Source organism: Aspergillus foveolatus, assembly GCF_047715535.1.
Source record: "Aspergillus foveolatus strain CBS 279.81 unplaced genomic scaffold BDW70scaffold_5, whole genome shotgun sequence".
Classification (NCBI taxonomy): Eukaryota; Fungi; Ascomycota; class Eurotiomycetes; order Eurotiales; family Aspergillaceae; genus Aspergillus; species Aspergillus foveolatus.
In genome coordinates this window covers 203,341-225,781 of record NW_027396069.1, presented here as the reverse complement: position 1 = coordinate 225,781, position 22,441 = coordinate 203,341, and the positions used below count along the sequence as shown (strand labels likewise).

General features: G+C 52.6%; 12 protein-coding genes across 12 annotated transcripts; 8 read left to right on the top strand and 4 right to left on the bottom strand.

Annotated features, from left to right (window-relative positions):
- Positions 1 to 144: 144 nt before the first annotated feature.
- On the top strand, positions 145 to 2,570 carry BDW70DRAFT_170139 (Zn(II)2Cys6 transcription factor; the record flags this gene model as incomplete). Its single annotated transcript, XM_073742858.1, has 9 exons — positions 145 to 252; positions 306 to 428; positions 475 to 581; positions 625 to 741; positions 789 to 1,330; positions 1,375 to 1,648; positions 1,694 to 1,872; positions 1,926 to 2,109; positions 2,155 to 2,570. The coding sequence occupies exons 1-9, from the start codon at positions 203 to 205 to the stop codon at positions 2,568 to 2,570; spliced, it is 1,992 nt and encodes a 663-aa protein (XP_073599625.1). The 5' UTR covers positions 145 to 202.
- Positions 2,154 to 3,588, bottom strand: BDW70DRAFT_170136 (dihydrodipicolinate synthase family protein; the record flags this gene model as incomplete). Its single annotated transcript, XM_073742857.1, has 1 exon — positions 2,154 to 3,588. The coding sequence occupies one exon, from the start codon at positions 3,586 to 3,588 to the stop codon at positions 2,626 to 2,628; it is 963 nt and encodes a 320-aa protein (XP_073599624.1). The 3' UTR covers positions 2,154 to 2,625.
- A 269-nt stretch (positions 3,589 to 3,857) lies between these two features.
- Positions 3,858 to 5,080, top strand: BDW70DRAFT_156477 (NAD(P)-dependent oxidoreductase; the record flags this gene model as incomplete). The annotated part of the gene is made up of 5 exons (XM_073740190.1): positions 3,858 to 3,896; positions 3,955 to 4,146; positions 4,226 to 4,563; positions 4,622 to 4,759; positions 4,822 to 5,080. 5 exons carry the CDS (start codon positions 3,858 to 3,860, stop codon positions 5,078 to 5,080), a joined length of 966 nt encoding a protein of 321 aa, XP_073599623.1.
- A 439-nt stretch (positions 5,081 to 5,519) lies between these two features.
- BDW70DRAFT_170132 (putative amino acid transporter (Mtr)) lies at positions 5,520 to 7,182 on the top strand (the record flags this gene model as incomplete). The annotated part of the gene is made up of 5 exons (XM_073742856.1): positions 5,520 to 5,657; positions 5,721 to 5,982; positions 6,049 to 6,240; positions 6,293 to 6,687; positions 6,760 to 7,182. The coding sequence occupies 5 exons, from the start codon at positions 5,520 to 5,522 to the stop codon at positions 7,180 to 7,182; spliced, it is 1,410 nt and encodes a 469-aa protein (XP_073599622.1).
- Positions 7,183 to 7,352: 170 nt separating this feature from the next.
- Positions 7,353 to 8,593, bottom strand: BDW70DRAFT_156475 (mitochondrial carrier domain-containing protein; the record flags this gene model as incomplete). Its single annotated transcript, XM_073740189.1, has 5 exons — positions 7,353 to 7,380; positions 7,457 to 8,175; positions 8,233 to 8,268; positions 8,338 to 8,447; positions 8,515 to 8,593. The coding sequence occupies 5 exons, from the start codon at positions 8,591 to 8,593 to the stop codon at positions 7,353 to 7,355; spliced, it is 972 nt and encodes a 323-aa protein (XP_073599621.1).
- A 374-nt stretch (positions 8,594 to 8,967) lies between these two features.
- Positions 8,968 to 10,580, top strand: BDW70DRAFT_170130 (FAD-linked oxidoreductase-like protein; the record flags this gene model as incomplete). Its single annotated transcript, XM_073742855.1, has 2 exons — positions 8,968 to 9,727; positions 9,776 to 10,580. The coding sequence occupies exons 1-2, from the start codon at positions 9,036 to 9,038 to the stop codon at positions 10,578 to 10,580; spliced, it is 1,497 nt and encodes a 498-aa protein (XP_073599620.1). The 5' UTR covers positions 8,968 to 9,035.
- Positions 10,581 to 11,194: 614 nt separating this feature from the next.
- On the top strand, positions 11,195 to 12,168 carry BDW70DRAFT_156473 (pyrroline-5-carboxylate reductase family protein; the record flags this gene model as incomplete). The annotated part of the gene is made up of 3 exons (XM_073740188.1): positions 11,195 to 11,240; positions 11,291 to 12,090; positions 12,145 to 12,168. 3 exons carry the CDS (start codon positions 11,195 to 11,197, stop codon positions 12,166 to 12,168), a joined length of 870 nt encoding a protein of 289 aa, XP_073599619.1.
- Positions 12,162 to 13,383, bottom strand: BDW70DRAFT_128900 (glutathione S-transferase). Its single transcript, XM_073735512.1, has 5 exons — positions 13,206 to 13,383; positions 12,976 to 13,129; positions 12,769 to 12,879; positions 12,497 to 12,688; positions 12,162 to 12,428 (listed from the first exon to the last, which is right to left on the bottom strand). The coding sequence occupies exons 1-5, from the start codon at positions 13,265 to 13,267 to the stop codon at positions 12,342 to 12,344; spliced, it is 606 nt and encodes a 201-aa protein (XP_073599618.1). The 5' UTR covers positions 13,268 to 13,383; the 3' UTR covers positions 12,162 to 12,341.
- A 1,311-nt stretch (positions 13,384 to 14,694) lies between these two features.
- On the top strand, positions 14,695 to 17,200 carry BDW70DRAFT_93584 (putative oxidoreductase, FAD-binding). The gene is made up of 2 exons (XM_073745224.1): positions 14,695 to 15,438; positions 15,550 to 17,200. The coding sequence occupies exons 1-2, from the start codon at positions 14,972 to 14,974 to the stop codon at positions 17,003 to 17,005; spliced, it is 1,923 nt and encodes a 640-aa protein (XP_073599617.1). The 5' UTR covers positions 14,695 to 14,971; the 3' UTR covers positions 17,006 to 17,200.
- A 195-nt stretch (positions 17,201 to 17,395) lies between these two features.
- Positions 17,396 to 18,261, bottom strand: BDW70DRAFT_156470 (uncharacterized protein; the record flags this gene model as incomplete). The annotated part of the gene is made up of 2 exons (XM_073740187.1): positions 17,396 to 18,095; positions 18,140 to 18,261. 2 exons carry the CDS (start codon positions 18,259 to 18,261, stop codon positions 17,396 to 17,398), a joined length of 822 nt encoding a protein of 273 aa, XP_073599616.1.
- Positions 18,262 to 18,495: 234 nt separating this feature from the next.
- BDW70DRAFT_156469 (Aldehyde/histidinol dehydrogenase) lies at positions 18,496 to 20,335 on the top strand (the record flags this gene model as incomplete). The annotated part of the gene is made up of 3 exons (XM_073740186.1): positions 18,496 to 18,615; positions 18,672 to 19,144; positions 19,213 to 20,335. 3 exons carry the CDS (start codon positions 18,496 to 18,498, stop codon positions 20,333 to 20,335), a joined length of 1,716 nt encoding a protein of 571 aa, XP_073599615.1.
- Positions 20,336 to 20,739: 404 nt separating this feature from the next.
- Positions 20,740 to 22,222, top strand: BDW70DRAFT_93572 (NAD(P)/FAD-dependent oxidoreductase; the record flags this gene model as incomplete). The annotated part of the gene is made up of 2 exons (XM_073745223.1): positions 20,740 to 20,954; positions 21,064 to 22,222. Coding segments are annotated over 2 exons (1,310 nt in total), but the record flags the coding sequence as incomplete, so codon positions are not given.
- Between the last annotated feature and the right edge of the window lie 219 nt (positions 22,223 to 22,441).

Here is a 22,441-nt window from a genome sequence, read left to right as displayed (position 1 = left end):
TGCACGGTCTCCTCAACATACCTATTCAGGGCAACAATTCCTGCTCTGATAAGATAGCCAATTTGACCGTCTCCACCAGGGCGAGAGCGACCCATCTCTTCCCCGCATTTCGGAGTCCGTCCGCTTGCCATAATGTCGTGTCATATGCTCGCGAGTTTGAGCCTTTACATGAGTTACATTGAGACGCTCGATAATCATCACAATGGACGGATCACATAAGGAGAACGGCGTTAGGAAGCGGTCAACAAATGCGTATGTGAACCATGACTTTCGTTCGGCCCAGCTGACCCTACGTGTGCTTGCAGGTGCCAGCGGTGCCGCAAACAGAAAATCAAGTGCTCTGGGTTTCAGCCATGCAATACATGCCATAAGCGCAAATTGACGTGTGTTTTTGATGACCGAGATCAGAAAGTACTCGTTACTCGAGGGTACGTAACAACTTCTGCTTCGTCCGTACGACCTGACGTCGACTAGATTTATTGAAGACCTCCAACGAAGGATTGCTTTATTGGAACGGGGCGAGAATGAGTTGGCAAGTCCGCATAGTTACGTTGAGCAAGATAGAGCTAGACCGGAAGATGGTACGCGTCTCTACGTTTACTGGACTCTATCTGACCCTTGCAGGAGGGGACGATGACCCGGCGGACTTTCGGTATAGTCAGAACCTTGAAGAAGTGGATCTGACAAATCCTTTATCTACTGGCCCATCGGCCTTTACGACATCATTGACTGGCCGGACTTGTGGGTGTCCTCGAATCTTATCTACGAAAAGAAGCTCACGGATACAGTCTACTTAGGAACTTCATCCAACTGGTCATTTGCTCGGAAAATATTGGGCATGACCCATGAACACCTTTATCACTCTCCCCTTCCAACGGATAGCCTTCTATTTGAGGGCTCAACATACGACCTGGGCTGGGACGGGTTGAGAACAACAGTTTATGCAGAAGCGCCCATAGTTCCAACCCTCGACTACTCAATCTACTTGATCAACGCTGTCAAGTTTCACGCCGGACAGCTATACCACCTTTTTGATGAAGGGACGTTCATGGGAGGATTATATGCGTTTTATGAAGATCCTCAGCAGCAGATGGCCACAGATGGCCTATGGTACATTCACTATCTGGTCATTGTTGCCCTTGGGAAAGCACTTGTTGTTCAACGAAATCGGGATGCCCGCCCTCCGGGATGTGAGTTCTTCGCCAGAGCTCTGCAGTTGCTGCCGGATACGACGCACCTCGCTAGAGACTCAATTATAGCAACGGAGATTCTATGTGGTGTTGCATTGTATCTCCAAGCGCTCGACCATCGCAACTCTGCATACAACTTTGTACGTAATGCTCTAACCGGGTTATTCAACAGCTAACGATGTAGATTGGCCAAGCGATGAGGATTGCCCTCGCCCAAGGTATGCACACTGATATGCCGGTGCAACACCTTGGAGAAGCTCATGTCCAGAGATGCCGCAAGATATGGTGGACGATCTATGTCCTAGACCGACAAATGACCTCTCTGATGGGATTACCACAGTCGATCCAAGACAGCCAGATCCACCCTCAGCTTCCTTCCTTCCCTGGGTCACCTCAGAAGGTGGTAGCGCTAAGTATGCAAATCCGCATGTGCCAGATTATAGCAGAGATAAATAGCAGTATGTTCCCCAGAATACTGCCAGGAAAAGTAACTGATTAAGTAGCTGTATACGGAGCGGACGGTCGACTCAACCGAAAATTCCTGCTGAGAACCAAAGCGGCGCTGGCTAGTACGACCGACCTGGCTGGTGATCTCCAGAGGTCGTTTGATTTGCAGCTGGACAAATCAACTATAAGCGGAGTTTCCAGGATGTCGGCCCATCTGCATCTCCTCTACCATCAGGTATGTTTTGGACACCCAGTAAAACCTCGGACAGTTCATGCTCACCTGTGCAGTGCATCGTCCTCGCAACACGCCCGTTACTTCTGTGCTTCTTGAAAATGCGCTTTCAGTCTGCCGATGCATGTCTAGAGACGTTGAACTCGTCGGCCAACGTTCTCCGACTGCTGCAAGTATGTATCGACTCGGCACAGCAGCAGCTTAACATCCTCAATAGCCTATACGAACAAAGTCTTCTCGGTGTGTAGCTTTGCTAGACTAAAATTGCTGAGCTGACCCCCGCAGACAGCTTTCTTCCCTTCGACTTGGAGTCCACTTTTGTCTCCAGTGTAGTTCTTTTAATGGCACAGGCAATTGACCATAGTCTTCTGGAAAGTCGGAGGCCGTGGCTAGACAAGAGCTATTTGATACTGGACGACATGATTTCCCGGGGTAATCTTATTGCTCAGTACCGAAAGACCGAGCTCGAGCAGTTAAGTGCCCTCATGTACCAACTCGCACCGGATCGCCAACCCAATGATACGAGTAAAGAGAAGGGACTCGAGCTGTCATCACCATTACCACCTGCCTATCGAATCCCGGAACTACCGGGCTTGAATGACGGCCTGACGACGGCCGAGATAATGGCAGTGGCAGAATCTATCGACACAGGGGACGTGGATTGGGTTGCGCATGCAGTTACCGAGAATCAGATTTGGTGACTTCCAAAATACTTTTGACTCATGACTCATGATCAATGCATAATGCTAGACACAACTACAGGCTATCCTCAATAGCTATGACCTCGGCCATGACCTCCCTCACATTAGCCTTTGCGGGCTCTCCTGCCTCCTCATATGGAGTCCTCGGCTTGAACTTCTCCTCTGCATTCTCAATTCCCGCCCTGGAGGCCGACACAATCGCGGCAGCATATTTGGTAGATGCAATCCCGCTCTTGCAAGGAGACTCTGCCAGAGCCGCCTTGCGATGCAGAGCCAACGCCTTCTCCACCTCCCCAGCCTTGTACAGCCGGTAGATCTGCATAATCGTCTTGGGCACGACATTGGCAAACGCAGCAATACACCCAGCAGAACCCACTGACAGACCCCCAATCAAGAAATCCGACTGTCCTCCAAAGACGGCAAACTCATCGGGCCCAAAAGCCGCCGTCAACCGCGTGATCTTCCCAACTTGCGCACAGGTGAGCTTCACACCGACAACATTGCTCTTCCCACCCGACGTCTCCTTCGACGTTCTCACAATATCAGCAATTGTTTCTGAGTCAATATCCACCCCATTTGTGACACCTGGAAAATTGTAGACCACAATTGGAAGCGGCGCCTTGGCCGCAACATCCGCAAAGAACCTCTTAACCACTGCAGGAGTTGTCGCTTTGCCAAAATATGCCGGCGGCAGGACCAAGAGGTAATTCGCTCCCGCTTCCGCAGCGTCATTCGCGAGTTCAAGGACTTGCTTTGTTGAGTGTGCACCAACACCCGCCATAATGGGATACCCGGGGCCGGCGGCTTCGCGGGCGGCCTTTATGGCCGCGAATCGTTCGTCGCGGGTGAGCAGGAATGCTTCGGCATTTGTGCCGAGGATTACGAGGCCTGTTAGTTGGGATGATAAGTAGGCGCAGTATTTTTTGAAGGCTTCGATGTCGAGGGTGTCGGTTGTGTGATCGAAGGGGGTAACGGCTGGAACCCAGATGCCGGAGGGCGGAACGTGGGGGAAAGACATTTTGTTTCTTAAAGGGATTTTTTGAATTGAGAGATGTGGGTTCTTCTTCTTCGATTTTCAGTTAGTACCATGATATGTTAGCGCTTGGGATTATTATACAAACACAGTCTCGGAAGGAGGGCCGAACCTGCGCGGGCTTATCTAGATGCGGCCGGATCGAGGTTCCGACAATATCACGATCAGCATCTACTCCGACGAATAACTACATTACAAGTACTTTAGCATACCGTATTCGCTCTGCCGACCTGACGAGAAAGTGATCCAAAGCCATGGTCCTCAAGCGCGTAACGACGCCGCGCATCGGCTGGGTAAGTCTCCATTCGGAAGTAAACAATATTATATAGAAGGTTAACGAGAAATAACCAGTACGGCCTCGGCTCTATGGGTCTTCCTATGGCTGCGAACCTGCAGCGATACCTAGCCAAAAGTCCAGACGAACAGAACCTGACTTACTTCAACCGCACACTATCCGCTGGGGACCCTCTCAGAGAACTAGGCGCAATCCCTGCAGCGAGTTTGCTGGACCTGGTCAAGAAGTGTGATGTTATCTTTACTATGGTACCCTCCATTTCCGTCACATCCCCTTCTAATATCTATGAACAGCACCGTTGATTAATGGCGTTTGTACCTATCTTAGCTCTCCAACGACAAGATCCTTACTGAAACATTCAATGCAATCACATCCTCATCCAAGATCGTCGATAAGAAGACATTCGTCGACTGCTCGACTGTCCACCCAGAAACTACCGCCTCCATCTCAAATATTCTCTCTGGCCTCGGCGCGGTCTTCTTTACAGCTCCAGTCTTTGGAGGCCCAGCCGTTGCGCAGTCGGGGCAGCTGGTGTTTGCTCTTGGCGGACCGATTCAGAACCAGAATCAGCTCGATATCCGACGGTACATCGTAGGCGTCATGGGGAAGAAGGTGATTGAGTGTGGGACGGAGGTGAGGAGTGCGAGTTTGTTAAAGATAGGAGGGTGAGTCTAACTTCCACTCCTTACTATATGGATCAGAGAGGGTATGCTAATGATGCAGGAACATCATCACCTTGAATCTCATGGAAGCCGTCGGGGAAGCACAAGTCTTCGCAGAGCAAACGGGTCTCGGGACAGCGGCAATGGAGGAGCTGATCACCGAGTCGTTTGGAACTGTTGCAGGGGGATACTCGAAGCGGTACGTACAGGACCTAACCTGGCGTCTGCCGATATAAAGTCAAGCAAGCTGATGACGTACAGATTAACCACCGGCATCTACGCGCCGCCACTAAACACCCGGCCCGGCTTTGGGGTCTCACTGGCCATAAAGGACGCCGACCATGCATTATCCATAGCGAGTGAAGCCAATGCAAAACTTCCAGGGCTGGAACTGGCGAGTAACAACATGCGGGCTGCTCGAGAATACGGGGGTGAGTGCTTGGATAGCAGTTCGGGGTATGGGGTTCTGCGAATGCAGGCCGGGATGCTATTTTGGAATGCCGCTAGTCGCCAGGAATAACAGATTGAGGACTGGTAGACTACAGACTGAACAATAAGCATGGGGTAGACACGAGGATAACCAAAGGACCGGGTACACTCCGGCATGATCCGCCGCACCGCTACGGCTCCCGATATGGGTTCGATAAATGGCGCACGGCGGGCCTCCCGAGTCCCGCTGTATGATAGCAGAGCGGATCGCTAGGGCCATGAAATTTGCTCCCAGTTTGTTCATTAGCGTTTCGGTCTCCCCGGAGAGGTCCCATCTGGCCGTTGATGTAACTAGCGTAGATAGCCTGCCTGCATCAGGAGAAGACAGGACGCACAGCCTGCCCTAGCCGTAGATGCCATAAAAGGCCAGCAACATCCCCTACCTTAAGCCCCAGCCTAGCCCTCAGTCCTCAACACCACCCCTTTCCATGACATCCTGAACCATCATCACCATGTCCTCAGAATCCAAGATGAAACAGGAACCTGAAGACCCTGCCCTAGCCCAAGTCACCTCCACAATGGGAACGGGCGAAATACAACCCCATCCGGCCACAGCCCATGACGATGTCTTCGGCAGTATCTCTGCAGACGGGCCGAACTATCGTGATGTATGCTGCCGTTCTATATTTATTCTTCCATATCAAGAAGGATGCAATTAACTGGAGGTACAGGTCGGCTGGCTCGGTACCGTCGCCCTGATGATGAAGACGCAGATCGGCTTGGGCGTCCTCTCGATCCCTTCAGCATTCGATACATTGGGTCTGATACCGGGTTTGATCTGCATGCTTGCTATTGCAGTTATCACCACGTGGTCAGACTACATGATTGGTGTCTTCAAGCTGAATCACCGCGAGGTGTATTCCATTGCTGACGCCGGTGGGCTTATGTTTGGACGAATTGGAAGGCTGTTCTTTGGAGGAACATTCGTGCTTTGTATGCTACATACCGTCTCTCAATGCATCTCTGCATAGTGTAGATCGCCGACTGATTGTCTGTCAGATTGGATCTTCGTCGCCGGCTCCGGAATGCTAGGCATCTCAATCGGGCTGAACGCCGTCTCGACGCACGGCGCATGCACTGCCATTTTCGTCGCCGTTGCAGCAATTATCGGATTTGCCTTTGGGAGTATAAGGACTCTAGGCAAGCTGGGCTTTCCTGCTTGGATAGGACTGTCTTGTATCCTTACTGCCAGTATGCTCCCTGTCACCTCCCCTTCTAGCCCTAGATATACCTGACATCCCAGTCTTTACCGTCACTATCGCCGTTGGCGTCCAAGACCGCCCCTCAGAAGTACCGCACACCCCTGGCCCCTGGTCTTCCGACTACAAGCTCGTCAGCAATCCCTCCTTCACTGAAGCGATCACGGCCGTCTCGTCGCTGATCTTCGCATACTGCGGCACGCCCGCCTTCTTCGCGATTGTTTCTGAAATGCGTGATCCAAGATACTACACCCGCAGTCTGATGATCTGCCAGTCTGGCGTCACAGTAATCTACACCACCATCGGTACGGTAGTGTACTATTACTGCGGGAGCTATGTTGCATCCCCGGCGTTGGGCTCTGCAGGACCGACGGTCAAAAAAGTCGCGTACGGATTCGCGTTGCCTGGGTTGATAGTGACGACAATGCTTGTTATTCATGTACGTCCCAACCTAACCCACATCCAGGCATTCTTTGAATGAGGCAGTGCACTGACTCAGGTAATCTATCAGCTCCCCGCCAAAATCATCTTCATCCGCCTCCTCCGCGGCTCTCGCCACTTAACGTCCAATACCCGCACGCACTGGATAACCTGGCTCTCCTGCACATTCGGAATCACGATGATCGCTTATGTGATCGCCTGTGCGATTCCCGTATTTAATGGGCTGGTGAGTCTGATAGGTGCGTTGCTGGGAACGCTCATGTCGTTTCAGCCAATGGCGTGTATGTGGCTGTACGATTACTGGACGAGTGGAAAGAGCGACAAGAGGGTAAGGTGGGTGCTTATGGTGTCCTGGTGTGTGTTTGTCATTGGTATTGGCACGTTCTGTATGGTTGCAGGCACTTATGGGAGTGTTGTGGGTGTGGTGGACAGTTATAGGGAGACCGGGGGATCGGGGGCTTGGAGTTGCGTCGATAATTCGGGGAGTGTATGAGTGTCCTTCATTTTTCTCTCGTTTGTTTTTCTTTTCATTTCTTTTCATTATCTTACGGTACTTTTAGAAGGAATAACGCCATAAGGAACTGGTTTTACTACTGACAAGTAAAGTGGATGTTTATGTCCTTATTGCTAAACCCTAGAATGTCTAGATGGGTCGTCTCAGCCCTACATCCATCCCCTCACCATCTCTACCCTATACCGGTGATTAGCACTCTACTTTTAGCCAGTACCAGAGCCGGAAGAATAGAGAAGAGGAAAGGATAACATACACAACAAACGTGCCGCCACAAACCGGCACCGCCCGTCCTATCGCCATGCCCACACCCCTCCAGAACCCCCTAAGTCCATCCTGTCTCCACGTCTGGCTCACCACATCAATTACACCCCAATAACGCTGCTTCGACCCGACCCCATCGGCTTGCATCTTGCTCTTAATGACATCGAACGGGTAGTTCACGCCCCAGAGGATGATACCGGTGAGCGCGCCGCAGGAGGCGACTTTCCATTTTGGCATCTCACTCGCGGATTCCTGGGTGCGTTGATTATGGCCGAAAGAGCAAGAACTGGTGCTTAGATTCGAAACAAGATATTCGTACACAGAGAACCAGACGCCATAACTGCCGAACTCGCGAAGCATAGTCGGGACTTGGCCGCGGTAGAGACCGGTCAAACCGGAGGTGGAGGTGATCTGGCGAATGCAGGAATACATCCCATAATAGAGCTGGCCCGGTCCTTTGGGAGAAATGGGAGAGGAGGAGGGAGAAAGATTAGTTCGAGTCTGAGTCTGCGTCTGCGTCTGTAGACGGATCCGAATATGCTCTACTGGCCCTGAGACGAAGCTATTTGCGAGGCCGGCGAGACCGCCAGCGAGGAAGGTTTGGGCTGATGTTAGGGCTTGGTTGCCCGGGCAGTCATCGGAGAGGGATCTAAGGCAAAGGCTGGAAGAGATAGCGTGGAAGGTCGAGTAGACAATGCTTATCTGATTGGGCTAGGTGGTTAGAATGGATGGGTTACGTTGGTACGAGGATTCGGCTGGGAGACGAACGCATGCCCCGACGCCGAGGAGGGGTGGCAAGGTCCCCTGCCAGGCCAGTGAGCATTATCTTCAAGGTATACATGCATGGGGCAAGTGTAGGAGTAAAGCGCTCACCTTGTATAAAGCCAGTGCACCCTCATTCCTCCAGATATCCCGGCCAACCTGGATAGCAGACCTATTTGCCTGCACTTGCATGCGCACCTTGACAATGTCAAATGGTTGCCCTAACCTTCTTTTAGAAACAAGCTTTTTCGTTTCGTTTGAAGAGACTAGGCAGAATAGTAGACACACCGATGATAACCTGCGTTATACCCCCCGCTGCCCCCACCATGAACTCTTTTGCTGTATCGGCGGCCTTGGTCTCAGCCATTTGCGTAGCAAGAAAAGGAACTAGTATCTCGGTAGATGGATTCGCTACGATGTCTGACTTGATACTGACCGGTTTCTCTGGGGTTTACCTACTCCAACCTATGCATGCTGGCATCGCAGCAAACCCGGTCCCCCATCCGTTCATTGGATCGGCACGACGACCGATACCAGGCCAGATCCCTATCTGCGGGGTGACCCTGTCGGGCCTGATAGCGAGGTGATCAGCTGGCTTGTACGGAATAAGGGGCGAGACATGGACACGCGGTATATGGCCTGGGGGCTTGGTTATCGATGGTGCATACCCCCCCGCAGTATGATAGAGATATGCCACCGGGAGGGGAACCGAGCTACCAGGTTTCTATGCAAAGGTCTCTATAAGTATTTCTGGCACTACCTGGAAAGTCAAAACTGTGATTGCTGCAACGCACGGGCACAAGAGCATTATGTCTCTCTTATCCGCTGGAAGACCGGCCTTCCCTCGCATCGTCGCCGTGACCGCATCGTCAACCAGTGGCAGGGGCATCTCAACTTTCAACCCTAATCCAAAGACTTCCCAACGAGTAGAGGTCCGCAATAACTCAACGACCTCTGCCCAGACTCTTCCAGCCGGCGAAACCAAGACTGAATCAGAGTCTGCCGCTATAACAGCCGCTGCTCACCCTCTCTCAGCCCTCCCCACTCCCGTTCTCCTTCGCTCCCTGCTCATCGCCACCATCTCCTCGAAACCCTCTCTCCTTATCCCCTCCCTCTCAGCCTTGTCATTCCTCTGCAAGCCCCGCACCGGCCCTCTGCTCAACGTCGACCGGAACCTCATCCTGCACTTTATCCTCAAAGCAACCTTTTACAGGCAGTTCTGTGCCGGTGAGACGCCCGACGAAGTACGCTCGACCATCCGCCAGCTCGCCGATATGGGGTTCCAGGGAACGATCATGACATATGCGAAGGAGACTGTGTTTGATGCAAAGACCAAGACGCAGACGGGCTTGGGCGTTAGTACCAAGATGCCCGGGAAACAGGAGGATACCGAGCCGACGGCGGCCAGAGGCGAGACCTTTTGCCCGCAGATCGAAGCGTGGAGGAAGGGGACTGTCGAGACAATCGAGCTGCTGGGCGAAAATGATTACCTGGCTCTAAAGTTGGTCTCACCTCTGCTCTGTCATCGTCTACTAACAAGCTAGCACAGACTGACAGGCGCCGGCCCCTCCGTCACCACCGCATTCAGCACTGACTCCCCGCCACCGGCTCAGATGCTCTCTGCACTCGACGAGATCAGCACCAAATGCGCTGCCAAGGGGGTACGGATCCTCGTCGACGCCGAATCCCACCATTTCCTTGCCGGGATCCTCCGCGTCACCCTGGATCTGATGCGCAAATTCAACAAGGACGGCCATGCCCGCATCTACAACACCTACCAGGCGTACCTGAAGAGCACACCCGACACAATTGCACGGCATCTCCAAGCCGCAAGCGACGAGGGGTTTACGCTAGGATTGAAATTGGTTCGTGGCGCATACATCGCCTCAGACGAGCGGAGCCTGATCCACGAGACGAAGGCGGATACAGATGCGGCTTATAACGGGATTGCGCAGGGTGTACTGTGCCGGCGACTCGGCGCGTTCGGGACAGAGAAGCCGTTCCCATCTGTGGAGTTGTTCCTGGCGAGCCATAATAAGGAGAGTGTCATGAAGGCGCATGCGCTTCGACAGCAGAGACTGAAGGAGGGATTGCCGACTGTGCCGGTAGGATTCGGGCAGCTACATGGGATGTCCGATGAGGTGAGTTTTGGGTTGCTGGCGCTAAAGAAGGGGGGTAATGAGCCAATGGTGTACAAGTGCTCGACCTGGGGCAGGTTGGGTGAATGTCTGGCATACCTGGTAAGGAGGGCGGTTGAGAATCGGGATGCGGTAGGCCGCACGGGGGATGAGTATCGAGCCCTGAAGAGGGAGGTGGTTAGAAGGGTAAAGGGGATGCTTGGGTTGTCAAGGTAGTCGTTCGGCTGCTTATCATAGGTGAATGGTGATGATTTATGATTTATGATTGTTCAATCCCGTGGTTCAGTACATGATAACGGGTATAACGGGTATGTTGATCTGAGTTGGATCAGTCTAGGACTCTACAATAGCATCTTTCAGAGATAACAAACTACTTCTTATTGTTATGAAGCAGCCATTTCCCTTTTTACCTTTTAGTCCCCTATGTAATCCCCCGACTTCGGGGGAAGGGGGGTGTCGAGCTGTTCGGGTTAGGGTTAGGGCTACTCTATGGACTGAGGTATGCAGTAGACTTTTCAAGATGCAAAGGCAGTCTAGCTCTCCTATCAAAGATTCATATATCTTGCAGGAGAGTATCTTGATCAAGTTCCATTTTGACGGAATTGTGCATATCAATACTAGTTCTGCAGCGTAGATAATGCAACGCAGTCTTGAACTTAAGAATTCGGGTGGAAAACCGAGACCGGCTCGCTTCCCGACTGCGATAAGATTAAGAATTGGAGAAAGTAGGAGGGGCATGAGGGGCTCCAAAATAAGTTTCTAACTCACTTCACTACCGTATCTTGCAGGTGTAACTCGGCCATCACGTTGGAACCCCAACATTATATGCCATGTCCACCAAACCTACTACCCAGACCCTCTGTATCCTGGGCTGTGGTTCGTTGTCTTATTCACTCAGAAATCATGCCTAGCTGACCAGTATCAAGGAAATCTCGGCACCGCCATCCTCAAATCCCTCCTGGCCGGCCCAGAGCCGTACCGGCTCTTCACCCACTATATCGCCTGTATAGGTAGCCCCTCATCTAGAGAGCGTCTCGAATCCCTGTTTAAAGATCAAGAAAATCTCACAATCGCACTCGGTGACAACATTACCGCCGTCAGAGCTGCAGACGTGGTTATTCTCGCCCTTGATCCTGCTCTCATTCCAGCCGGATTGGCCCAGCCGGGCTTCAGCGACGCTCTAGGAGGGAAACTGCTGATTAGCGTCGCGGCGGGGTGGACGGTGAATAAGCTTGCAGGGACGATCTACGGCGATGCGCCAGCTGAAGAGGGGAAGGCCAGAGCGACGATTATCCGCACCCTCCCCAACATCTGTGCCCTTGTGGGACAGTCCCTCACAGCTATCGAAGTCGATCCTGCGGCCAAGCCGGCCGAGGAAGCGCTGTCCCTGACGACCTCCATCTTCTCCAGAGTCGGCAAAACGCTCACCATTCCACCGAGCCTCATCGACGCCACGACAGCAGTCGCGGGATCCACGCCTGCAATGTTCGCTGTCATTGTCGACGCCATGGTTGATGCGTCTGTCGCTGTCGGTGTACCGAGACCCATGGCGCAGGCGATGATTTGTCAGTCCATGCGGGGATCTGCGGAGATGCTGCAGAGCGGGATGCAGCCTGGGGACTTGAGGGACCAGGGGACCAGTCCCGAAGGATGTACGATCGGGGGGCTGATGGTGATGGAGGAAAGAGGTGTGAGGGGGGCCGTGGGCAGGGCAGTTCGCGAGGCGGTTAGTGTTGCCAGGAGGATGGATGGAAGGTTGCATCTCAATGATACTAGGTAGGGAGCCGCAGCTTACAGAGAGTAGATAGTGTATAATATGGTTCGTATAACAAGTCTTTCCCCGGCATTCTGGATGGAAAGTACAGCATGTAAGGTACTCAGCCTGATCGACTACCATGAAACAACAACCGCCATTCATTCGCCAGCCATTCACATTCATAGCAAGTGGCGAGCAGCAAGTAGCATCCCGATCGACGCCTACTTATGCTCCGCAATATACTCCTTGATATTAGGCCTCGCCTCAATCGCCTCCTGCAGCTTCACCAGCGACTCCGGCAGCGTCTCCTATAATGATCAGCCGCTTCGTCTCGAACAGCTTAACACTAAACCGGTGCAAGAAACTAGGTACGTACCGGGAGGGTCCCCGTCCTCCTCTCGTTATCGATGCTCTGATACACGGCGAAATCCACATACGTAATCTTCTCGCCAAGCAGGTACGGCCCCGGGCGTTCAGAGTAGTATTGCCCAAGGATGCGGTAGTACTTGGGCACGACGCTGTTCTTGTATTCGTCCGTCGCGCCCTTTAAACTGGCAACCCATTGAGACTGCCGCGCCATGGTCCATGTCAGTTAGGGCACTGTTCGGCCGCTATATAAGTAGTTGAGAGGAAAGAGGAGATGCGCACCCGCCAATCGATATAGATATCGGCCACCGCGTCGACAATGTACTTTTCGTGGCTGGTCTCGCCGTCGTACGCGCCGAGTTCGCGCGCAAAAAACCGGAGGGTTGGGATGTGCTGCGGGCCGGGCCAGTTTTAGCAAGGCAGAGCACCTGACTACTCGGGTGGCCTTGCAGGATATTCAAGGCATGCGTTGGCGTGGGTATAGCGTACCTGAGTGTAGACCTCTCCCTTGTACTCTAGCGCCGGGAGCAGTCCTGTTCGCGTGAGGCCCTGCTGCGTGAGTTTCTCGCTGGTCGCCGGCCATGTCTCATCATAGGGGTAGAGGACGTCTTTGGTGGCAATGCCGGCGTCTTTGAGGAAGAGGCTGTTAACATTGGTTAGCTGGGTAGTTGTAATTGGTGTGGGGTAAGAGGGCAACGGATGGTGGGGTGGGGGAGTACTTGAGCACCTCACCGCGGCCGAGACGGCCGAGGGCTAGGTAGTGGTAGACTGGTTGGGACATTGTATAAATTTGGTGATGGTAAAGATGAGGTAAACGACAAGGGACAGTCAATGCTCCTGGCTTTGACAGACGTTTTTGTGATATTTGACTGCGAGCGGGGTGGGTGAGGGGTTATGTACCTTGGGGATGGGATGCTTAATAAGAGAGTGAGAATGAGTCCAGCTTACGCCATAAATAGCTAAATACTTAATTAGTCGTTAAACTTGCGCGATCAAATCCCGTTGGAGTCTATTCTCATTACCTCCAGTATCCTGCAGATGAAATATTCCCCGAACGTATAGGTACGAGCCTTGAGGATCCCTATGGCGAAGCTAGTCTGCAACCAGTCAAATTGCTTGATTTGGATCGTCAACTTATTTGTCAATTTAATAAGCTCCTACTTACTTTCTATTCGGTGGCTTGTTAGAAAAGCCCGGTGCTGAGCAGGCCATACTAGTTTTATCAAACAACATTGTTACTTTAGACCTACCTCATACAGAGACACCCACCCACAACTCTTCTTCTGGGGGCCTTTTACCCGCTTACGGGGGGTACTCAGAGTTAAGTGGACGGTCAAGAAGCTCTCAGTAACAAGCTTATAAGCTAGTGAGTTATGTACGGATGTAGACCTACTGGCTATATCAATCACGCCATTCTCAGAGCGCATGGTCTCACAAACCACGAGTGTATCTGCAGCTACCATGCAGTACTTTGCAGTACTAATACTCCTGTAATACTGCACATAGCTTATTCAACCGCATTAGCCTATTTTCATCCAGGGTCTGCTCCAGCCTCCACTCCTCCTCGAGGGAGAGGAAGAGACTTGGGGGCCAACAAGTGGCGATCCTCAAAGGATTCCGCCCCAAATGCTGCTCTATTGTACTTGACCGAAAAGATTTAGGCCTGTCTGTGGAGATTTGTTTCTTTTCATCTGATTGTTATTTTTCTTGTAAAATATTTTATGGAGTTGGGTCTCTAGAGTCAAATCTCGCTTGATGTTTCACTCCAGGGGCCCTGGTTAGAACATTGAACGCAGTATTGTGAAGATCCATATTAAGAGTGAAGGATAGCATTGTTATGGCGGGAGAAAGTATACCGTATAGAACTATCCTCATCAACGCTACGTAACTTGATGTCCTTGGATGAGCAAACATGTTGACGATAAGCTAAACAAATATGAGCATAATCGGATTATGGAGTCATTCGGTCTCTCAGTCTTATGGTGGTGTAACGATGTTTTTGTAGGTATTGTACCGCTACTAATAAAGATCACGGGGTAAGACTTATAGGGCTGGCCAGGGTCCATAGAGGCTAGACCTTACGGGTACCGTATCAACTTCCATTTCCCTACGCCGACCGGCCGTATTTGTCAGACCACGGTTTGCAGCCTCTGCTCGTATTGCTCATCCCACCGGCTGCCGGTATAATTCGTATTCTTTCCTGCTTGGGCCTACCAGAGCAAGCTATGTTAGAAATCATGAACCCGAAATCATGACCCCGCAGCTGGCCTATACTCTCGTCATATCGGCAAACAAGCTCGCTATCTGATTGGATCTCTGGTGCTGTAACATTGGGTTATATTCAGCCCACAGATAAGTAGATGATATTACCCCTGCAAGTTGCTCTCGCCTCTCAGTCAATAGCTTTCGCAACAAGACATAAATAGAGAAAGAAGGAAAGAAAGAAAGTAACCGCTGAGCCCTTGTCCCTTCGAAGTATCACAGTATGGCAGCCGCTCTGCAAGGCTGGCATCCCGGCGAGACCAAACTCCACAACCTGCTACACTTCCCATCCTCTATATCCACTCGATACACTGCCATAGAATCCCAGCTGCGCGAGCAGCACCGCATCTTCCACACCTCATATCTCCCCTTCATTCCGCTGACGGCCATCGACAAAGACGGTCGACCCTGGGCGGGCATTGCTGCTGGGAGATCTGGCGAGATCGGATTTGTCAGCAGTCCGGATCTGGAGACGCTGGTGTTTGGAGTCAGGGTCTGGGCTGGAGAGCCGTTGGTTGAAATCTTACAGAGTTGGAATGGGAAGGGAGATGGAGAGGGAACGTTGACGGCGGGTTTGGGGATCGAGTTTAGCACGCGAAGGAGGAATAAGTTTGCTGGGGCTATCAGGGATGTTCGCGCCAAGGGGGAGGGAGAGTACGTGGTGACGGTTGAGGTTACTGAGGCTCTTGGGTGAGTGTTTTTCTTCTTTCTTGCTCTCTCTTTTTTTTATGAATGTCCCCTTGTGAAGCCCATACAGAGTTTTACGGTCTGAAATTGAGCATGATATGCTAACTCCCTCAGGAACTGCCCCAAATATATCAACACTCGCCATCTGATACCCCATCCAAAAACCAATCCCGCGATAATCCATCAGGTGGCCAAGATGCCGGGCAGTTCGCGCCTCCCCATCGATGTAACCGATATGATCAAGTCCGCCGACACAACCTTCATAGCGAGCATCTACCGATCCGACCCCGCCACGACCAGCAGATTCCCCTCGCACACCGGCATGAACGCCCGCAGCGGCCTACCGGGCTTCATCCGCGTCCGTCCCAGCGATTGCCGTACAGTGGTGCTGCCGGATTATTCAGGGAACAGATTCCTTTCTTCGTTGGGGAATATCGAAGCGTCCGGCCTAGCGGGGTTCACGATCGTGGACTTTGAAAGCGGCGACATACTTTATCTCACGGGGAAGGCGAAGAATGTCGTTGGCGAGGAGGCTTGCACGATCATAAAGAGGCACAGTGGTTGCATCACGCTACTGGAAGTGACGGGATATACCCTGGTCCGAGACGCCCTCCCGGTACGACAAGCGCCCGGGTCAGTGGTAGGCAGGAGCCCGTACAGCCCCAATATAAAATATCTGGTTGAAGAGGCAGAAGTGCAGGGATTTGGCGGTACGAGTGAGAAGGCGAGGCTGCAGAGTGCACGACAACTGTCTTCTGACCTCGCCGTGTTTAGATTCAAGGTTGTCCCCAACGATACTGGGGGTGTACGTTTGAGTATCCGGCCGGGACAAGCTGTTGTGCTTGACTTTATGGACTGGCTCGGTCCACCGCAGTACCGGCACATGGCGGACAATGCACCCGGCTCAATCAACGACGACCGGGTCCGGACGTGGACGGTATCGGGTGCGCATGAGGGCAGTCAGATGAGCTGGTTTGAGCTGACAATGCGCGAGATGAAGGGGGGTGCGGTCACTGGTGCTCTCTTCGAGGTCCTTCGCAAGCATCCTCAGGAACAGGGAAGGCTGGTTGAGATCGAGCAATCTGTTGTGGCTGATATCGTCGGTGTCACCGGTGACTTCGTCCTCAGCGACAAGGAGATCAATGCGCTCTGGGTTGCTGGGGGAATTGGGATTACGCCGTTTCTTGCTATGCTGGAAGCCCTCGGATCGCGCGAAGCGGAAGGCCAGGGCAAGAGTACTGGAGACATTCTCTTTGCGCTGTCAACTAAGGAGCCAGATGTCATGTTTGAATTACTTCAAAACTCCCTCGAGAATGCTCCCATGGGGGTGAAGGTCAAGATCGATCTGTTCACTCGCAGTGCAGTCAGGGCCGACATTGGAGAATTTCAGACTGGCAAAATCCAAGTATCAGTACACGAAGGCCGAATAGGACCACAGTACTGGAAAACAGTTCCCACTGAAAAAGACGTCTTCATCTGTGGCCCAAACGACTTTGGAGATGCGGCTGTCGAGGGCTTACGTGCCGTTGGGGTGCCAAATAAGAGGATTCATAGAGAGGGGTTCTATTAGGCCATTACAATGATGAGCAAGTAGGAATGTCTGAGCCAATGAACCGTGAATGCATGTAAATCTGGATCTCTGAATACCGCCAGAGCCAGAGCATGTGCCGTAGGTATCTAGACCCATCTGGCAATATGATATTCCACAAGCTAGAGCATCCAACTGGACCTGATTTTCGGCAAGGCAGCCTATGTCTATGTTTTAGAAATTGAGTCAGGAGCCAGGGAGTCAGCCTCATATCAACCTCGCTATTCTTTTTTTTAGAAGGGTGCGGCAATTGGATATCGATATATCTCGCCAGTACAATCTTCAATTCACTAGCCTCAAGCCGGCAGGCTAATGTCTATATACAACATCAACAGCACTGCATGTTTTGGTATCAAGTCTGTATAATACAAGTCATGCAAAACCCCTCAGCCCCATATTCACCAAATAACCGAGTCCAAACGCCGGAACAATCCTTGCACATCTAACGGCTGTCGCAGCACGCAGATCCCGCCAGACAACTTTTCCCCTATCTGCCCAAGGAACATTATATTGCCGGTTGTATAGATCCAGCCCGAGCAGATGCAGCGGTGTTGCGACGAGCTGGGATAGAACTGGGACAACGAGCTGCGTGAATACGGTCTTTGAATATGAATGAGGTGCTAGTGAGTCCGGGATACTCTCCGCGCATTGCTGCGCCAACGTGAACGAGCCGTAGATGGTCACTGCATCGCGGAGAAGAAGCGTTGCCGCTGCGGCGGTTGAACCTGTCTTCTTGATGATCGGAAGGGGTACAGCTCTTGCTGTTGAATGTGTTTTTGGCTGATTGGAGGCTCCAAAGAACTGCGCGAAGCGGATATCCTTCCAGACGCCTAGCGGGACATTGACGAGGAATGTGCAGGCAAATGTTATAGCGTCGGATAAGGACGGGTGAGTCTGCCTTGTGACAGTCTCCGTCCCGTTTGCGACGGTGTATGTCGCCGCATACAGTGCGAAAACGTGGCTGTGGGCGCGAGAGAGGATGAAGCGGGCAGGATGGGCGAGGGCGTGGTGTGTGCTGGAGCGCAGGGTTTGCAGGACCGGTTTGTTGTATGAGGCGCTTTCGACCAGCGATCTAAGCAGTTAGTACTGACTTTGACCAGTCTATATGGCGCACACCTGTCGATTATCGTGACCGCGGGTGAGACCAGCAGCGCTGCGACTGTGGCAGCCGTGAAGTCTGCCCTGAGCGAGCGCCAGTTAGGGCTAAGTTGGTGGTGAGTCTGCTCCGTCACATCCATCATTCCTTCTGCTCAGTCAATTCGAAAGATACGAAGATACTTTTGTTCATTAACGTCTTTTCCACTGTATCTCCACCACTATCACGGCAGCTCTCCCGTTATGCTGATAGAATGATAGCCAGCGATGCGCTGCGGGGGAATATGCTCGGGTGCGCTCCCGACGCTGCAGAGGATAAAGCGCCCTCTTCTCTCCAAATCGAATTACCAACTTCAATTCTCAAACACATTATCGCAATGTCTAACAGACTCCTCACATCTAGACTCTCCTCTGCGGGTCTGCGCCTTCCCCCGTCTCAAATCCGAACCAAAGCCACCGCTCCTTTCAGACTTCCTGATGCACGGAATGAGCCAAACGTACGTCCGCTTCCAAAGTCTTATCAGATTAGCTAACAGATGTATACTGGCAACAGCCCACATACGTAAAAGGGTCCCCTGAGCGCCTCAAGATCGAGTCGGCCGTCTCCAAGCTCCGCTCACAGCTGCCCGTCCAGAGCTCCATCTACTACAACGGCAAAGTCCAGGCTGCCTCGAGATCATGGGATCAGCCACTGCCCGCCGAACACAGCACGACGTTCACAAACTACCCCGTGGCCTCAAAAGAGCAGGTCTCGGCCGCGATTGAGTCGGCGCTGAAAGCCAAAAAGGACTGGGAAAACACCCCCTTTGTTGACCGCGCTGCCATCTTCCTTAAGGCTGCCGAGCTGGTGACGGGCAAGTACAGATACGAGCTCATCGCGGCCACGATGCTCGGCCAGGGGAAGAATATCTGGCAGGCAGAGATCGACGCCGCAGCTGAGCTGGCGGATTTCTTTCGCCTCAACTGTAACTTTGCGGCGGAGCTGCTTGAGAGGCAGCCGACTAGGGGTACAGATGGGATGTGGAGGTAACTTGTCCCCGTTTCTTCCAGCTTATATGCAATAAGTGAAGATGAAGGATGCTAATGCTAGACAGCCGCATGGAATATCGCCCCCTCGAAGGCTTCGTCTACGCCGTCTCCCCCTTCAACTTCACAGCCCTGGGTGGCTCTCTCCTGTCCGGCCCAGCCCTAATGGGCAACGTGGTGCTCTGGAAGCCCTCGCCTTCCAACGTCTACGCCAGCACACTGATCTACAAGATCCTCCTCGAAGCCGGTCTTCCACCAGACGTGGTCCAGTTCGTCCCAGGCGACGCGGAAGAAATCACCGACATCGCATTGTCTCACCGCGACTTCGCAGGCCTGAACTTCATCGGCTCCTCTGACGTCTTTCGCTCCATCTACGCAAAAATCGGCGAGGGTATTGGCAAGAAGATTTACCGTGAGTTCCCCCGCGTCGTCGGCGAGACAAGCGGGAAGAACTTCCACCTCATCCACCACACGGCCGACATTCCCAGCGCCGTCAACCACACCATCCGCGGCGCATTCGAGTACCAGGGCCAAAAGTGCTCGGCGACCTCACGCGCATACATTCCTGCCTCCCGCGCGGCCGAATTCATCTCGCTCCTCAAGGCCGGCGTGCAGGAGATCATCATCGGCAGCCCGGACAAGGAACTTGAGGCATTCATGGGCCCCGTCATCCATCGCCGCTCGTTCGACAAGATCAAGCGTATCCTCGACGAGAGTAATAATGATCCGTCACTGAAACTGATCGCCGGTGGGACATACGATGACTCCGTCGGCTTCTATGTCCACCCCACCGTGTACCAGGCAGACGCGCCAACACACCGTCTCTTTGACGAGGAGATCTTTGGCCCCGTTCTAGCGCTCTATGTCTATCCCGACAATGAGTGGAGCGAGCTCCTGGCCAAAGTCGACCAGGCTGGCGGTGGGTTTGCGCTGACGGGGGCCGTTTTTGCCACGGATCGGAGAGTGATCCGGGAGGCGGAGGATGCATTGCGATACTCAGCTGGGAACTTTTACATCAACTGCAAGACCACCGCTGCGCTGATCGGCCAGCAGTCGTTTGGTGGTGCGAGGGCCAGCGGCACAAACGACAAGGCTGGCAGCTCCGATATTCTAAGGCGGTTTACCAGCCCGCGCATGATCAAGGAGGAATTCTTCCCGTTGGAGGGGTTCAAGTATCCAAGTAATCAGTAGATAGAATATATGCGCAGGTACTTTAAATGGCAGTTATTACTGAATTGACTTGTGGATATATATATATATAGAAACGCATCGATACACCCGGGTAGGGAGGTAGTTTGCTGAGGTATAGCCGAAAGTGCCTATGCCAAACCCTTACCTGCTATTTCAGCAATTATTACATAAATTACCCAGATCTGGAATACAACACACTCCAGACCTCCAACTTCATAGATAATAGCCCACGGCCTGCGGGGTCATCTCCATCCCCCTCATCGGGTTCCCTCCCGGTCTCTTATCACCAAGTCTAGATCATCGGCGGCCCTCCCGGCCATCATGCCACGACACGCTATGCATACCAAGTAGCTATATAACTCCTCTCCGATTAAAAATAATCGAGCTCGTGAACAGTGCGTGCAAGATGGCTCCCCTCTCAAAGTCTACCCCAATCGCAATCATCGGCGGCGGCGCCTTCGGCCTGTCCACAGCCCTACACCTCGTGCAAAACGGCTATACAGACATCACCGTCTTCGAGCAAGATGAGCAGATTCCTCCGCGATACTCTGCCGCTAATGATCTCAATAAGATTGTGCGGGCAGAGTACGAGGATCCGTTTTACACGGATTTGACTGTAGTACGTACCTTTTCTGCCACCCCCCAGTTCACGGCCCTATCCAATCCGGGCAAGAAAAAAAAAAAGAGAGAGTAGAGAAGAGAAGGGAAAATACTGAATACATATATAGCAAGCAATCGCCGCATGGAAAAACCCCCTCTTCGCGCCACACTTCCACCAAACCGGCTTCCTACACTGTGCATCAGAAGCCGCGCCCCAGAAGGCCGTCGACACACTCCGCCGGTTCCAGAACGCTGCGACGTCGCATCCAGCCATTGCCCCGCATGTAGTCAAGCTCAATGGGCCCGGCGATATCCGCCCCTGGTTCTGGCAGTGTGATGGTCCCTTGCCCGGGTGGACGGGGTATATGAACAGGTTCGACGGGTATGCGCACTCGGGGAATGCACTGGCCGCAATATACCGCGTCGCCCAGGCGGCAGGTGTAAAATTTTTTCTCGGAGCTCAGCAGGGGGGCGTGAAGGAGATCGTGTACAAGGACAAGAAGAGCGTCGGCGTCAAGACACTGGATGGAAGATTCCACGCGTCTGAGGTTGTCATCGTTGCGGCTGGTGCTGGCGTTGGCAAGATCCTGCCTATACTGGGACCGCAGGTTGTCGCAAAGTCCTGGTCCGTTGCGCATGTTTTGCTCTCTGACGAAGAAACTTCCGCCCTCCGCGGGATCCCTGTCACCTACGCGCGCGATTTGGGCTTCTTCTTCGAGCCGGACCCTAAAACGAACCTGCTGAAACTTTGCCCTATGGGCGGCGGGTATATCAACACCGACAAGGCGACTGGCGTCTCGCACTCGCCCTTCCCTGGGAACCTAGAGTCATCTAGCGGGTTCTTGCCAACCGAAGACGAATCCCGGATCCGCAAATTGCTCCAGCAGACATTACCGGCTTTAGCGGATAGACCGCTTGTGCGGAAGAGTCTGTGCTGGTTTGCGGACACGAAAGATAGCGACTTTATTATCGATTTCGTGCCAGGGAGTAAGGGAAGTGTCGTTATCGTGTCCGGCGACTCGGGACACGGGTTTAAGATGTTTCCCATAGTGGGGAGCTGGGTGAGAACTTTGCTAGAGGATGAGCAGAAGGAGCAGAAGGTGAAGAGGTGGAGATGGAAGGGCGATGAAGGCAGACAGGAGGATTGGGGGGGCGATGTTAGTTGGCGACTTGGAGAGAGTAGGGAGCTCAGGGATGTGCTGCCGGGGAGGGTGAAGCTTTAGCTTACTTAGCTCACCGATGCTACTGTCTCATATCCTATTTGTCTTGAGATTAGTTATGGTTAAGCCAGTTTATGTTTTTAAGAATGACCGTAATAAGTCTTTCTGCTGAGTTAGGGCTAGCTGGGACTGACCCAAGGTGTATCCACCCACTCCAAAATCACCCTCTGGATCCTAAACTCTATTAAATTCGTCAAATCATTGTATACTTGTTCTAGACAAGTTTCCTTTCGAAGAGACACACCCCCAACTCCATTCATCGCGGAAAACCTAACCGTAGGTATAG

Bases quoted from the DNA above. Each gene is read 5' to 3' on its own strand.
- BDW70DRAFT_128900 (XM_073735512.1), bottom strand. From the start codon at position 13,267: ATGTCCCAACCAGTCTACCACTACCTAGCCCTCGGCCGTCTCGGCCGC. The intron at 13,130-13,205 runs GTACTCCCCCAC...CAATGTTAACAG, and splicing joins GGCCGCGGTGAGGTGCTCAA to CCTCTTCCTCAAAGACGCCG. The intron at 12,429-12,496 runs GTACGTACCTAG...TGATCATTATAG, and splicing joins GGAGGACGGGGACCCTCCCG to GAGACGCTGCCGGAGTCGCT.
- BDW70DRAFT_93584 (XM_073745224.1), top strand. From the start codon at position 14,972: ATGGCAGCCGCTCTGCAAGGCTGGCATCCCGGCGAGACCAAACTCCAC. The intron at 15,439-15,549 runs GTGAGTGTTTTT...TAACTCCCTCAG, and splicing joins GAGGTTACTGAGGCTCTTGG to GAACTGCCCCAAATATATCA.